We start from the raw sequence: 17,900 nt of genomic DNA on the forward strand, positions 1-17,900 counted from the left end.
TATAATTTCTTTGTTTATAAATTAGCTTGCGATGCAGGTAACTTAGTTAGGGCCAAAATCGGAAACGTTACCTCCTTTCTAATTAGATATTCCCTAATTGACAAATACGCGCTGAGACCAGGAGTTCTAATGAACCATATTAACAACCTATGTTAAGAATAGGAAGAATTATAAAGGTGTTATTTCTTGCGCATATGTCTTTCTTGTGTCTTGTCTTTCATGTGTCTTGTCTTTCTTCTAAAACAAAACAACTATCAAAATTTGACATCAGGAACTTCACGTTATTGTAATACATATAGACAATTATTAAGAACACAACTGTTAGTAATTCTGGATACCTAATCAATTCAGCAGTGTCTTGAATAACAGAGACTTTAAACTTAAAATCGAAAGCCACTGTTCTAGCATAAAGAAACTTAAAATTGAAATACCATAAGGCTCTCCCTAATCTCCACTTATAAATCTGGCTTTTTAATTGAAGACAGAAATGCATTATCTTTGTTTCCTGATAATATATGTATCGTGCATCAAGAACACAGAAATGTTCAGAAACAATAATCAAACACCTTTAATTGAAGTAAAGTCATAAATTAACAAACTAAAGTCAATACACAAAAAACGAAAGCCACATATATCATGAGAAAAAGAAATCAATGCTTAAAAAAACTGTTAGTTTAGAACTTCTTTATCAAGTGGGAGCACAAACTAAAATTATATGGACTAACTTTCAAGGAAAAATTTTTATAAAACGAGCATTAAAGGGAAAGGACGATGCAATTTATTAGTCCGAACTCTAAAACCACTTTGGAACACAAAAATAAGTATCAAAGACTAAATCTAATTTAAAAACAATTAATTAAGCCAAGCTTACTTTATGGCTGTGCAGCATTTAGCAAAGCAGTTCAGACTACTTTCAATTAACTAAAAGCATATCAAAATACTTTTAAAGACGACTACTGAAAGCTCGGTGATACATTAAGACTGAAAAGTTTTCGGAAATTCTCATTTAAAATTCGCGCGCTGTATATTTTTCGATATTTTAAGTTTATGTAGTTTGGCAGCCCTGTCCTTAATTACTATGCCAAAAATGAGCGCGATCTGTCAGACAGTTCGTTTACGGCAGCTGTTGAAACCAGTTCACCTCAGTAGTGCGTTGCGAAATGTATTCGACGGTCGTACGACCGTCCTGAAAGGCTTTGTACCACTCATAAACTTGAGTTTTCGATAAAACTGATTCCCCATAAGCCTTTTGTAGCATTCGCAACGATTCTGCACACGAAATTTCGTTCGAAACACAAAATTTGATGCAAACTCTTTGTTCAATATTTTTTTCCATTGTTTTTTTCGCAACGCACTACTGAGGTGAACTGGTTTCAACAGCTGCCGTAAACGAACTGTCTGACAGATCGCGCTCATTTTTGGCATAGTAATTGTCCTTAATTGCTGCCAAACTACATAAACTTAAAATATCGAAAAATATACAGCGCGCGAATTTTAAATGAGAATTTCCGAAAACTTTTCGGTCTTAATGTATGTTAGAAATTTGGTCATACACAATAGTAAGATAAAATAAAAATATAGATGTTGTGGATATATATAATAATATACTGTGGCAGATATGCCGGACTTCAAAATCTGGAATCATAAAAAAGCCATTTACACTAATCAAAATAACCAAAATTATATCTATAATTGTTAGTGCATTACATTAGAAATGATCACAGATCATAGATAAAAAAGCAAAGGTGGATTAAACACTACAGAATGAAAAATCAAAACAAGCCAAGACAAAGTATCAGTATATAAAAATATTTAACAATATAATACTTAGTGGTTTTTATATAAAATGTTCAACTTTAAAGCCCGATATCTTGATAACTAGACTATATTAGTATAAAGTGTTGTGTAAAATTCGCTCAAAAGAACTGCCTTTACCAACATCCATCATCAAATTAGCGTCAAATGCCTAAAATGTCGGAATCATTTTTCTGTAATGTATATTCTTATACTGAAATTATAATTATTGTACATTACATTAAGTGTATGAGATTAATTTAAAACAATTAAAATATGTTTTCATTACCAACTAATTAATCAATACATTGCCTAATTAAAGTACCATTCTGTTTGATATTGATAGATTCTTTGCTATTGATAGATAATTTGCTATTGGTAGATACTTTGCTATTGGTAGACACTTTGCTATTGATAGATACTTTGATATTTTCAGTTAGAGACTTTTGTCGCGATGGAATGTGAAGGTCAAATGAGAATACTTAGAGGAGTTAACATGTAGTTATTATTTTTATTTGCAAAGTATTCACACTATTACTCATATATATCTATACCGACTCAATTATACTCATATTGAATCGTTTATTATGTAAGTTTCTGCGATAGAATAATAATTATTCAATAGTAAAACCTTTTAACTTTTATTTATAGTTTAAATGCTTTAATAACTAAAACTTTTTATATTGTGGTAATAAATCATTCATCTTGTCAACCTTTTTTGCATTTATATAATTTGTGCATTTATTGCTTTTGTAATTAAGTCTGTAATCAACCCAACAGCTGACCCAACAGCCTACTTATTTTATGCGTTCAGTTTTTTTTAAAATTTCACAATCAAGGAAATTTTTTTTGCATAACTTTCAGTTTTCCCATACAAGTTATATAAGGCCGGATTATCATAATGCGGATTTTATGTACTTTTTATGCATACTTCAATTTAAAAATAATACTTTGCAATATACTTAATGTTCAAATCAAAAAAATATTTAATAAAATAAATTTTAAAAAAATTATAAAATCTTTATAAGAACTTGGCTTTATAAGGTATATATTTTTGAATGTAATATTTTAATAACAATCAATTATATCTATAGAAATAAAAACCAAATTTCTGATTATTTATATGAGTTATAATCTATTATATTATATTATATTAAATGAGTAGACGTGAAAATTGCCCAACAGCCGGTACTGCGGCCAGAAGAGACTTATTGTTTATAGACCAGTTTCACTATTGATTAAACAAAGCCCCTTAAAGCTTTGTGAATAAAGTCTAGAGTTATAATCTAATATAATTAGTGAATTCATGAGACTGCTTAATCTTCCGGGATATTTAGAACTAGATTTTATAATGAAATCTTTTATATAAGGAACCTCTAGATCTTTATCAAAACATAACACACCTGCAGTGCGTTATAGAACGGAGAAAAAAAATATGGCTTCCACTCATTCAAAAACGCTGGAATGAGGAATCTTTCCCCAACTTGTGGAATGAAGGTACTCTTGTAAAAATTCCCAAAAGGAGACCCCAAAGATTGCAACAGCTATCAGGACATAACATTGCCACCTATTCCAATAAATTACTAAGTCGTATTATTCTCTCAAGCATTTCAGAAGCAGTGAACAAAATGTTGTGCGGAAATCAGTTCGGATTTCGAGAAAACCGCTTATGCGTCGACCTTATCAACACAATCGGCATTGTGTTCGAGCAATATAGTTCCAGACATCGGAATAAGCAGCTTTTATAGACTTCAAAAAGGTGTTTAATAGTGAGGATTTCTTTGAAATATTTTTAAAGAAACGACAAATTCCATCCAAAATAATAAATCTTATAAAAGCTATGTAAAAGCCGAGTATTGCACAACGGGAACATGGATAGAACTTGGAAGAGAACAATTAAGGAAGACATAAGAGAAGTCAATTATTCCTGGAATAATATCTGCCTAGAATCAAGTAACAGAATCCAATACAAAAGGATAGTGGAGGCCCTGTGTTCCAATGGAAGTACAGGATAGGAAAATAGAAGAAGGTATTACACGTTTTTACTAGCAATTTAGGGGAGCTGTGTAAATAATCGAAAACTATTTCATCGATATTACAGTATTTCGATATTAGAGTTACCAACTATCCCAAATAAATATGTTCCGTAGACTCATTATATTGGTGATATAATAAATTTGTAAAATTTCGTTATAAAAAAATTAACTTCTATAATGAGCACAATAAGCATTATGTATGTCTAATTAAAAAGATATTGTTAAAGCGTTATATATAACAATAAAAAGTTATTCTAAATGAACCAAATTTTCATTTAAGCAATAACAAGTAGAGTTACTTCAAAAATAATCCTGCTGGGTTGCTCTCAAGAGTATCTTTCTATATCTCAACACTTATTTTATGATATCACTTAAATGTGATTTCTTCCAGTGTTTACTAATGCTTGTTCTATATATAGTGTGTTCTATATAGGTATGTAAAATGACGCTGAAAAAAATCGATAGTTGCAATGGGTCATTTTAATCTTACGCTGTGTGTATCGCTTTGTTAATCTTTATCTCAAGCGAAGACGAGATTTCTATTTCTGTTTACTCAGTTCTCTACAATCAGTTGTCAGTCAATTACTGAAGTAAATCAGATAAGTCAGTCATGTACTGAAGTAAGTCAGGTGTGTATTGGAAATTATTCTCATAACTACGGTCTTTACATTTAATACAAAGATGTTGGTAGAGTGAACAGTCCATAAAATTTTTTAAACCTCTTCAATAAAAACTTTTTCGTGCAATATCCTTTAGTATTCTAAACACTCTTCGATAAATTCTGTTTCGTACTATGTCCCATCTACCATAAGAGTATTTGTAAGATTCCGCTCATCCTGGCATATTAGCGAAATCACAACATTAAAAGTTAGTTTCTTATAGAATATGTTTGCACTGCTTATTATATATATTTTTTATTTTTTCAATGCAGTTAGGAACTAATGGTATTACTATTTATAGCTAATATTTAATTTTTACAATAATTTTCCAAGTTAGCATAATCTGTTTGTGTCTTTTAATAAAGAATTTGTGGAACAAACTTTGATGAAAGAAACGCAGATAAATTTTTTACAATTTTGAATTGCTCTCCTGATAAACCGACATATTCCACATATTAGAGAGCTCTGGCCTAATGCATTTGCAATCAAAATAAAGATTTATAATATATATACTCAATAAAGACTTCATTTTTTCTAGTCTTGTAGATTTTGCAACTCATTCAAGTTTACAACATACAATTTTTTTTAGTCTACTAAAACTCTATTCAGTCTTCACCATATGTTCCATCATATGGTTCATCATTATTTCGAAAATATAAATCTTCATTAATAATATTTTAAGTTTAACTCAACAGTTTTTAAATCTGTGTATTGAACCATTAATATATTTTTTATCTTCAACTTTATGCATTTCTTAAAATAAACTATGTTGAAGAGGAATGAAGGATAATAATTCACACTGCATATATTTTAATATAACTTACATGACACACAATTTTTAAGTTTTATGACGAAAATTCAAAATAAATATTAAAGTATTTGACAGTAAAGACAGACAGCGAAACACCCATTACCCTTAATTATACCCATTAAAAAAAGCTATTTTCTGTCACTGTAAGTGAGCTATAAATGTCAATCATTATTTGTTAGTGTACTTTGCTACAGAGGTCTCTTAATCTGCGTCTTTTATTCTTGTTTATTGTCCAAAACTTGTTTTTATAAGCATTTGAAGTTAACTTTTAATTTGAGATCACTAAGATCTTTTTAATACATATGAAAGTATTAACATAGTATCTGCTACTCTCAGCCCTTTGCAGATGTTTTTTTAATATGCTCAATTGATGACCTATCAGTCTGCTTAGCCGTTAATTAATCTTACCACTATTTCTGGCATAGAGATATAAACAGGATCTTAGGCTCTATGACACTTAAAGAAACAAAATTTATTATGCACTCAGTGAAGTTAGGAATATTTCTCTACTACACAACTAGTCTTAAAGGCCATGGAAGATCACTATCTCTTGCAATAATAACAATACAATATAAACGCATATCTCTATATATGTTATTAGTCATAGTGTAGCACTGCTCTTTGCAAAAACAACGGTTCGATTCAAATAGATATGTTCAGTCCTCAATGGCGCAATAGGTCTTATAGATCGCAGTGCACCACTGTCATTTGCAATACGTTTGAAACATATCCACTTTAAAGTCTTCCCATTAACAGGAAAAAAAAATAATGATGAGAGTTTACACTATATAATAAAATAACATATCAGCACTTTAAGAACTCTTTTAGTAATAAAAGTACAAAAAATAGTTAAAATATAGCAAGTAATGATATTAATACTGTGATCAAAAAAGTAGATTAATTCAAGCAATAACTATTAATTCTTACTATACAGATCTATATCTGTATCTACTTCCAAGTGTCAATTCTCACCCCGTGTCTCTTAAAATTGCTACCAGATAATTAACACAACTCTAATAAAACTATTATAGATGATTTATTTATTACAACCCAACTCTATATAAGTCATTCATGTCCAACTTAACTGAATATACCACCGGACAAAGTATGTACAGTGTAAACACGTTTCTGCATCTTCTGCTTTTACTTACTTCGGCATTGTTACTTATTATTGATTGTGTGTAATACACGTAGGTATAAGATACACATGAGGTAATTTCTTAGCTCAGTTACGTGTTCCCTGGTATTGGCATTTGCAGCCAGCGAACATCATCTTCAACACATAAAAATATAATAATAGGAAAGTGTAAACTAAAAGCCGGAAGGTAAGATAGTTTTTTTTCCTTTTATAAACTTTTATTCACATTTTTACAATATGGCAATAATGAAAATAAAAAAAATAAAATGTAGGAATGAGCGACTATTAAGTGTGGTAGAAAGTAAAACTAATGAGGTTCAGATACATCAGATACTAAAATAAGTTACTTAGTAACAGATTGAATAACTTCCTATTAATGCTTCTAGCACTTTTCAAGTTATTTTTAGGATTAAAACATTAAAGTTCGTATATTTCAATAGTAGGAAATATATTTATGTTTTTATAAAAATCGGGTTAGTAGGATTTTGTTGTGGAATAAAAAACATTTTCTTCTGGTTTAACATACATATAAAATTAAACTGAAAATAAATATGTTGTAATAAAAATATACATATATAAAATAATATATATAATCTAGAGAATACACATATTATTGCTTCTTTTTATTAAAGCATAAATCACTCATTAAACACTCACTGTGAATGGTATAAACACTATCCATTGATGATGTTGAGAAATTTACATAGAAGATAAATGAGACCATTCCCTTAGTCTCAGTCCAAATACCCCATAGAGAGCTCTATAATCTGTATGTTAATAATACCACCGAATTTTTTTTTGGTTTAAATCATGTTTATTACAATCTGTTCCGTTCAATTGACATATGTGTTTTGGATAGCTTTTCAAGGCCTTGTATGAAGCTATGTCCAGTCTCACATGAATATACATTTATGTGTAGCGGTGTCAACTAAGCATATATTAGGGGAAGATTCCTGAGAATTATAATTCTTAACCTTGTAAAGGACTATGTGTAACATTGTAAACTAAGCATATATTTAGAGAAGATTTCTGAGACTTTTTATTCTTAATCCAGTTAGGGAATTCAAATGTGGCAACAAGTTCAACGCCACCGGGTCGGGATTATTATGTATTCGATCTTCTTACCTTCTTAAATTCCTTCTTAAGAATATAATTGGTCGTATTTAGTACCAATTAAATTCCTATTTTCTATATTTTAATTTTATCCTATTTCTTTTGTTACTTATACAATTATTATTTTTGTTATTGTAATAAATATTTACGTGTATGCGTAAATAAAAATGTTAGTAAAATTTAAATTTATTGAGAGATAATACGAGTATTTATAAATTGAAAAATCTTTTTTCGTTATTCCACACTTGTAGTAATATTTACTAATTTTATATAATTTATATTATTCAAATCATTTAAATTTAATTTTAAGAATACTTTCGGCGAGTTTTGGTGTGATGTATGTGTAGTCTATTTGTTTGGCATATCCCTTTCTATCTCTAATTTTTTTCTTTCATCGTACTATTGTAAATAAATTGTATATTACTACTCAGAAAATATCAAAAACTATATAGCAAATTGTATATGTCCTGGATAAATCAAACACTGCCGACGGCCTGTCTGTTTATCAGTTTGGGTATTAGTAAGTAGACTAGTCTCGGAGCTGAGACAACTTCGACATTTAAACAAAATGAATTGACTCTATGATAAAAGGCCCATCAGTAAATATATATAAATAGGAATATATCCAGGGAAGAGTTTTGTATAATTAGTAAGCATTTGAGTAGTATCAACTGACTGCGTAAAAGAAAAAACAATAAATATATACTTCATTGCAAATGTACCGGCTGGCAAAATTTAGGCACTGCACTATAAAACACCTATGAACTATTGAGCCAGGCGGTCATTATAAATAAAGATTTTCCAAAAATAATCAAAACTTAATATTTCATGGCACCAATGCTTAGCAACCCCTTAAACTAACAAATCATCTATGTGACAGGAATTGGAATTGTAGGCAACTCTAATTTTTTAATATTTGAAATGTTTATTATAAGCAAAAGTATTGTGTAAAAATTATTTTTTCGTTTTTTAGTGCTGTTAATCGAAACTCTTAACATATAAGGCATACCTATATTGTATACAACACATTTGAAGTAATTTGAGTACAGTATGCATGCATGAGTGAAGTGAAGGGATTTATTTTGTAATATGAATTTAATTTAATACGTACATCAATTCATAAAAGCAGTATTTTTGCTTTAATGAAACACAAGCACTTGTTGGTTTTTGTTGTCATAACAGGGGTGTAGTCTTTTAACATTGAAATATAAAAATATCTATAAAAGCCTGATTTCTAATGAGAATCTCTTCATTATCTTGTCTAAACACTTTAACAAATACTGTTGATAATTTTTTTCTCCTTATGAGTACAAAGATTGTATAATATAAATAAATTCTGATTTCCTTAAACACAACTGACAGTAAGATCACAAAATATAAAATAATACTTTATGCAACTCTACCAAACAAAGTCTACCCACGTGAAATGTAGCGCACAAATAGTAAAGAAAATAAGTTTGTAGGATTAATGAGAGTTGTTAGTAAAGCTCGATAAGAGTGCACATTTAAATCGACACTTTTTCAAAAATTCCATTATTATTTTGGCATATTTTTGTTTATTTTTTCTTTATTTTTTGTGTTTTCATTCCATTGAAAATCTTCAGCATTGAAACTTTCTCCTGTTCCGTATTGAAATCTGCTCAAGAGGCCGATTTGGAGATATGCAATAATTGTTAACAATGCGGAATTGCAAGGAAAACAATTTACAATTTGTCACCTTTTAAGTGTTTTACTTCCATAATGAAGATGTCTAAAAATAACATGTCTTATGTAAAATATATATATTTAAAACCTTTCTTAGTCTAGACTCAATGAATCCGTCAATTAAATACAAACTAAGTGGCATAAAAAGCAGCTGCTACGTGAACTGTCAACTCTGTCTGCATTGCAAAACCAGATACCTTCATAGCTTTTTTATCTGATGTTACAAAATGTTTGACATTTGTAATAAACGTTTTTTATAACCATTCTAATATGTGGTCAGACATCGTGATTACATTACTGTAAGGACGTTCGTTTAGTTAATGTTGTAGAGTCATTGAAATGCAAATAAAAATATTCAAATAATACAAAGAAAGGAAAGAAAATTACAGAATAAATTCATTTAATAGAAAATATTACATACATATGTGTTCTGGTGGTATAAAAAACTTATATAAAATAACTTTCATATATACAGTCAAACTTCCATAACTCGAACCAAAAACAGTGCACCAAGGTTTTAGAGAACAAATTACATACAATTCTACTTCCATAACTCGAACTTCTATAACTCGAATTTGTCTATAACTCAAACTCAAAGTTTGTTCCGTGCCGATAGGATTATGGGAAAGTGCATTCTATAAGTCGAATTTTTGTTTTAAGTATAAATGCATTTTGCTGTTAGGGGAAGTCCCTTTTTCCAAACCAAATGTTTAATTTTTTCTTTTTTATGTTGTTTCTTTGTGCAAATGCCAGTCTCTGGTAGCGTGGTTTTAAGTAAATAAAATAACTTCCAATGCTACTCTTAACGATTATATTGAGTTTGACAATGAAATCTGTACATCACGCTTTCCTACAGAAGACGATATGGTTGAGCACTATAGCTCTAAATTACTGGATCCAATTCTAAGTGCAACGAAAAGTGATGATGAGGGTTCGGTGGGTGTAAGTGTGCATCAGCCTTCCAAGAATGAAGTAGAATACTCATTCAAAATTCTAAATTTATATTTGCAATCGAATGATACTCTGTTACAACTGATGATCACAATAAGAGTTTGAATAAAGTGAAATCTCTTTTTACTGAAAATAACAAAAAAATTAAAGTCCCAAATACTAATTTCTGAATATTTTACTTCACTATAACTTCTGTACTTTATTTGATTGCAAATAAAAAAATATCTTAAAGTGTCATTCTATTTTCTTTAAAAAATAAAAAAAAAAAAATATTCTCTAACTCGAAGTCTCCATAAGTCAAACCTTTTCTTTGCAAAATTGGACTTCAAGTTATGGAAGTTTGACTGTAATTAATATAAATCGTTTGCGGACAAAATACTAATAAACTTTTGGTAAAAACTATTGATCACAAATCATAGATCAAAATTAATTAACAACTTACAATATTTAGAACAGAATTTCACAAACTGTTACAAATATAGAGCACCTTTCAAAATAGAAATTTTGTCCCATAGTTATGAAAGGTGTCCTAACAAAGCATTGTAAACTAAAATACCACCTTACGAGACTGGGGATATATATATATGCAAACTGTAGATTCTGCGAAGAGAATGAGGAGACAGCCATACATGTGCTGTTAGAATGCCCTGCGCTAATCCACATATGGAATTGACTCCTAAGAATGTATATTCTTACGGGAAAGGCAATAAAGTAGGTTCTATACTACTATTTATTGACGCAACGGGGCTTAGATGTATATCTCTAAACCACGAAGGGAGCTTCAATAGACCCTACGATCGCAGTTTCATATCCCTTAACAATAATAATAATAATATAAAAGATTTAGTTAATAATGATAATCATAACTTTTTGCGGAGTGCATCCAATTGTATTTAGAAGTACCAAGTACACTACGGAGTATTCTTTAAGAAACTCTGGTTTAAAGTCAATACAATCAGTGTTACTTGAATTCGACTTCTACACAATAAAAAAACCGAAGTCAGAATAAAATATATAGGTGAAACATGTTAATTTACCTTTTTATGAGAGACTCTTTTACTTAGTTCCTCTTCAAAAAAAAGATTAGTCCTTTGCGTCAGTTTTATTCATATTCGTGCCTATTGTTGTATTCTAACATAAGACCACTTTATGACAAAACTGAAAAAAGTAGTAATAGAAATCCCCATTTAAAAATCACCAAGTAAACTGTAAATGTCAATAGTAAAGGAAATTATCTAACACAGTCTCAGACAAACTACTCATACTGAGTACGAAATATTTCAGATAGTTTCTTAACATAACCTAATTGAAACATAACCTATTTACATACCATCCCTCCCGATCCCTCCGTATATTTTATTAAGACGTTTAAAAGTTTTATATTAGTAAACACAGTTTTAGTTAAAGAATTAAATGTTTATTAAATAATTTAGATTGGTTTTAACTCTTAAAATTATGTTTTAATAATTAATTGTTAATACTACCAATTTTATCAACAAGTTTTTTGATTTTCACCGGGATTTGATCATTGAAAACGATCGGTAAAAATCAAAACATTTAATATGTTTTAAGAAACTGCATACCATGTGCTTCGGGAATGTCCGGCATTGATGCACAAGCGGAAGTAATATCTAGGAGGGTATTTGATATAACATAAAGATTCAAGACTAGGAAAGGTAGACTCTATACTGTATTTCATTAAAGAAATCGGACTTGGAGAAACACTTTAACCCGAGTAAGGGGCACAATAGACCTTTTAGGTCACACTGCCTAATCCCTTCTTTTAATAATTATAATAATAATATGTTTTATTAATTTTAATTCTTAAAAATCTTCTTAATGATATATCGGCTTTGGCATATTACTCCCTCTAAAATCAAAATGCGTATTGCAAGAATAACGAGTAGTGTAGTAGTAACTAGGTAACACATATGTGGTACGTTTACGTCAGATGCCTAAGATTTTAATCAGTTCATTTAATAAACCTTATAGACCCAATTACTATAAAATACCTGAGCGAATGATGCCAATCTCAAAATTTCGGCATACATCCATCTATCGTACATACGATTTGCCATTGTTAAGCGATACAGAAAACGTTTGTAAATGGATACAGATTCTATTGGGTCTATATTTATGAGACCAAATCGTCCAGAAGGGATTTTAAATTCAATTATAGCTACTCGACTATGTTAGTGAGTCTTTGATCTTTGCACGAAGTGTGGGTTTTAGCCCAAATATTGTAGTTCATTTAAATGTCAGGCTATATATCTGTTATCTAGAGATTAATTACATTAATTACTTTAACTTACTCTTAAAAAAATATTCATATGTACATATCAAGACATTATTGATTTGATTAATTACTCTTTTACCGGACATTGTTTAAAATCAATGATCGGCTTGTCAATCTTGGTGTGATCGAGCAAACAGTAAGCTTCCTCACAACTACGAGACACCATTGAGAAGTCGAAACCGGTGACTTAAATAAAAAACTTGAAATAGAAAGTGAAACGAGTAATAAATAAAAAATTTTAATTTTCAATAAAAAAAAAACAATAGCGATGCGTTTTTGGCGATAACAACTTTTTTATGTTGTACTTTTCAAGGTTACGACTGCTCGAAATTTAAAAAAAAAATTATGGAATAATTATTATGGAAGCGCACGCACGCGTCTCAATGGGTCAAGCTATTGGCAAGTACGTATGTGATTCACCTGCTTATTTCTGTTAACCTAAATAACTGCGAAATTCAGTGAATCGCATGCATGCCACGCCCCTGGCCACACAATTGAGTGTTTTGAATAATTGAACAAAATTTGTTTAACATCATTTTAATGGTCATAAATCTTGAAGATATATAATTGGTCTTTTGTTTTGGGTTTGTTTTGCATATTTTTGGCAAACATTTGGAAACGGTTGGGATTCCTAGTTTTGATTAAATTAACCGGTAGATTATTTGACCGGCATTAGGGGTCAACAGGTCTACACTTGTTATGGAATGGACTATATGTTTATAATGGAATTTAAAATCAATTTTTGTTTTTTTTTTAATAAACAAATCGAAGAGGCGGCAGCTGCATTTGTGAACAATCTGCAGACACGCCTTATTTTACTACAGGGTCACATGAAGTCTCATGTGATGGCTTGAATATGGTATGCCAACCTTATAAGCTCTTCAAGACAAAATATAAAAGAATATATTATTATTTATTTTATTTGTAAATACAAAAATTTTTTAGTTCAACCAGTAAACAAATACTGAATGGCAAATTTTATGGAGCATAACCATCAATGCCAATTTTAAATGGATTATGCAGTATATTCGCTTATAATTTTTAAGCTCTCCATTATAAATGTTTATCATATCTGCTCTTAATATTTCATATAAACTTATTTATAATAATTTTATATTGTCTTATAATACGAGTGTTAACATATATGTTTTGTTTTGTCAATTTGTTGAAACAGAAATTTTGTTTATATTGATAAATAGTTTTTATTTACATTTATATTAATATTTATAATAATTTATTTTTTATTTCAATATGTGGACTTTTGTCGATAGTCGTTATCACAAAACATATTTGTCTTATTGTTATTATTGTAACCCGAGTATTTTGCAAAAAACATGGAAGGAATTACAAAATACGAATGTATATGTTGGTTTCAACAACGGTCGGGTCTACATCCCGGATCCACTCGTCGCCAGCGAAGGGATTTCACAAGCAAGTCCCAGCGGGTCACAACAACAACATCACATGTGTAAGGATATGAATTAGAGAAGAAGATTGGTTTTTTGCAATAAGAAATGAATGAGAGGTGGGTAATACCAAGAGCGACCCGGAATACGCTTTAGAGCCACTCATTAACTAGGACCATCAAACATCGTTTCCAACAGAGACTACAATAGACTTCTTTTACCTAACCATATTTGAACTCATGTTCACATTTTTGGTCGCCAAAAGCTAACACAATAGCAAGTTTTTGTTTAGTATATATCATTTATATTTAATGTGATCGAATGGACAGACCTATATATAGGTATGCAAATAACACAGCTTCTTAACTGTTAAGTTAAATAGTGACATAGTCTTAAACCAGTGTTTCTCACACCACTTATAGTTTTAAAAAAGTATTATCTACCTTAGCCCCTCTTCAATAGTTAATTCTGTCTATGTATTATATATCTTACTTTAATTTTATATTTTAAACTTGTAGTTTTAAAAAAGTATTATCTACCTTAGCCCTTCTTCAATAGTTAGTTCTCTCTATATATTACATATCTTACTTTAATTTTATATTTTAAACTAATAGTTTTAAAAAAGTATTATCTACCTTAGCCCCTCTACAATAGTTTATTCTGTCTATATATTCTATATCTTCCTTTAATTTTATATTTTAAACTTATAGTTTTAAAAAAGTATTATTTACCTTAGCCCCTCTTTAATAGTTAATTCTCTCTATATATTACATATCTTACTTTAATTTTATATTTTAAACTTGTAGTTTTAAAAAAGTATTATCTACCTTACCCCTTATCTACGTTACTTCAATAGTTAATTCTGTCTATATTATTACATATCTTACTTTAATTTTATATTTTAATCTTATAGTTTTAAAAAAAGTATTATCTATCTTACCCCCTCTACAATAGTTAATACTGTCTATATATATACCTTACTTTAATTTCTTCAGTTTTCAATTTAATAACTTTATTTTTTTTTATTGCTTTCAGCCGTCATCACGTCCCGAGTCTGATTTTACATTAGACCTACCCCGTGCCGAACAATTACGAATAAAAATGGAGAAGGAAAAGAAATTCCGTCAAAGATGTCGCTACATAACCACATTTCTAAGTCTAGTGTTCTTCTTACTGACCGTAATGGTGGTTAGTCTGGTACTAACGCGTGGGAAACGCATGTTCGGCAGCATGATCTGATTACATATAACATATAAATATATATAAGCAATTAAGTGTAAAATTATTGTATATTTAGTTGTAATTAATTAATATTACTTATTGTAAAGTTTGAAACTAAAGTAAACATATTTAACAAATAGTACAACGAAATTTCTTTTGAACAAGATATACAACGCAGTGCCGTACTTTTATTTTATTTTATTTAAAACAAAAAAAAAACAAAAAAAATCTAAATATCGTTCACACAACGAAGTCTCGAATCCTTTCTAAGTAAAAGTAAATAATTTGTTAAAAATTTAAACTATATGAGTATATAATGTATGTATGTATGTTTGCATGGAAGCAGTATTGTTTAATAAATTATTTTCTCATTTTTATTTTTTGTGATGCTAGTTTTTAAGTTAAAACTCTCTCTTCATTTTTAGTTTCTTTTAAATAGTTCTTATAAATATAAAATATATAATTGTTACTCGTATGTTAATAAATGTTCAAGATATGTTAATTAAAAAAAAATAATAATAATAATAATGCATTAAACAAATGATAGTCTTAATTTAATACGGAAAAAAAATAATTTAGAATATTAATAATTAATAAAATATATTGTTAAAAAACAAATTAAAATTTAGTTTTTTTATAACTATTTTTAAATAAAAAACAAAATAAGACAGAACTTCATTTTTTTATAATACAAATAACTTCTTAGAAGCCCTTACGGTCTAAGGACCTACAGTTAACTTCCTATATTTTCATACCGAAAAATCAATACCTTAAGTTTTTTAGAAATTTAAATAATTAAAATAATTATTAAACGAATGTTTAATATTTTTAAATATATTTCATATTTTGACTCTCCTTGAGAATCATCATTAGGATCAGGATCTAAAATTATTAAACATAAATTAATATTAATAAAATCCACCTTCTGCTCAAAAAGTATCCGGATTTTGTTGTTTGTTACCTACTCCTTAAGTAATAGACCTTTTTCAAAAAATTTTTATTTATTATGTTGGTACACCCTTTCTTGACATATGGTACAAATTTGAGCGCCATCTGTCAATTAGTTTGTTTACAGCAGCTGTTAATGTGAAACTACCTCAAGTGCATTTAGCGATTTTTACTATGCAAAATTCTTGTTGTACGCGATTTTTTGACCAAACATGGCACCACTGTCATCGCTCAGGCACCATATTCTCCAGATCTGGATCAGTACGATTTTTTCCTGTTCCCAAAACTCAAATTGCCCCTCTGTGGTAAGCGTTTTGAGTCGATTGAATCAGTAAAAGAGAATTCGCTGAAGGAACTAAAAGCCATACCTTCACGGACCTACGAAAAGTATATGGAAGATTGGGTTAAGCGTTGGCTTAACGATATGTGTATCGCTTCAGAAAGAGCATATTTTGAAGGAAATAAAATAAATTTGGAATAATATTTAAATTTGTGTGTTTTATTTACAAAATCCGAGTACTTTTTGAGCAGAAGGTATATCCAAACATCATGTTCTTGATTCGGTTGTCTATATTGCAGAGAGATGATAACTCTCAAGGAGAGTTCAAAATATAGAATATTTTAATTTTAATTTTAACAAAAAGATGACCTGTAGCTGGGTATAAGATATATAAAAAAAGCATTATTAAAAACCAGATGGAAAAACAAAAATTCGAAAATTAAATATTTAGAGACCTTTATGTATATCTTGAACGCAGTGATTAGTTACACTCTAGTACACCCTAGGTTATAACAAACATACGTCGTATATTTTGTCAAGATCTGTCTCGATTACTATAAAAGTATTTAGATTTTATGCTAACATAAACCTTATCAAGCTTAATCCAAATTTATGAAGTCTTTAAAGAAACAATAAGTAAGAAACAATTAAGCACATATTATAAAGACATTTTTAGATATAAAGACAAAATTTCATTGCAGAATACATTTTTTAAAAGGAAAGATAAAATATCTAACACTTAAAGTTTCAGGAAAACTAGACTTAAGAAATGTGGATTTATATGCTAATTTATGCCTTGATCGCAGCCTTAACACACTAATGGAAACATAAATCCAATTTAAACATATGTTTTATATATTAGTTTGTTATAAAAATGGGCACACATTTGGAAGATATTTTTCAAGAACTCGCTGGCAACGCCTATACTATAAACCCTACTAATGTGTTTTTTTATACAAAATAATTTTTATTTAGTTTTTATTTAGTAATGTACATTTCTAATATAAGAATAGATAAATTTTTTTGAGAAACTAAAACTACATAAGTCCTCTTTTCGAATATAAGAATAGACAAGTTTTTTTGAGAAACTGAAACTGCATAAGTTCTCATACATCTCCGATCTTTCGAATATAAGTTTGGGCTTTTGGAATAGTTAAAATTCTGTGGATTAGCTGACTTACTGCGTTATTTTAAAGTAAGAAACTTTTAATAGTAATTAAGTTTCTAGATATAGAAGCCTATAAGTTATTTGATATATATGGTATATAGTGATACAAACTCCCTGTAATTAAATTCTAAAGCTAAGAAGATACATGAAATATCTTTATAACTTCGATCTCTTATTGTACATTACGGATGAAAACATTTTCATTAATTAAATTAAAAAAGAGATAACTAAGATTATTATATGAAATACATTGCATATATATTGAAAGTTTTATATTTCACAAAACTACATATTAAAAATTCAAAATTTGTACAAACTAATAGATATTTCCTACATCTTTACTACTTAAATATAACTTAGAGTATAATTGCGATG

The 17,900-nt window shown here is 29.0% G+C and overlaps 2 protein-coding genes across 3 annotated transcripts in view; one reads left to right on the top strand and one right to left on the bottom strand.

Annotated features, from left to right (window-relative positions):
* Window positions 1-15,320, top strand: part of LOC119679805 — a 136,980-nt gene extending 121,660 nt beyond the window's left edge. Inside the window, exon 5 of the mRNA XM_038092353.1 lies at window positions 14,944-15,320. Within this exon, the coding sequence (XP_037948281.1) occupies window positions 14,944-15,147 (204 nt within the window). The 3' untranslated portion in view covers window positions 15,148-15,320. The remainder of the gene's footprint in view (window positions 1-14,943) is intronic.
* Window positions 1-17,900, bottom strand: part of LOC119679806 (cullin homolog 1-like) — an 86,944-nt gene that overhangs the window by 67,016 nt on the left and 2,028 nt on the right. The window lies entirely within an intron of this gene.

Source organism: Teleopsis dalmanni, chromosome 2 (genome assembly GCF_002237135.1).
Source record: "Teleopsis dalmanni isolate 2A chromosome 2, ASM223713v2, whole genome shotgun sequence".
NCBI lineage: Eukaryota > Metazoa > Arthropoda > Insecta > Diptera > Diopsidae > Teleopsis > Teleopsis dalmanni.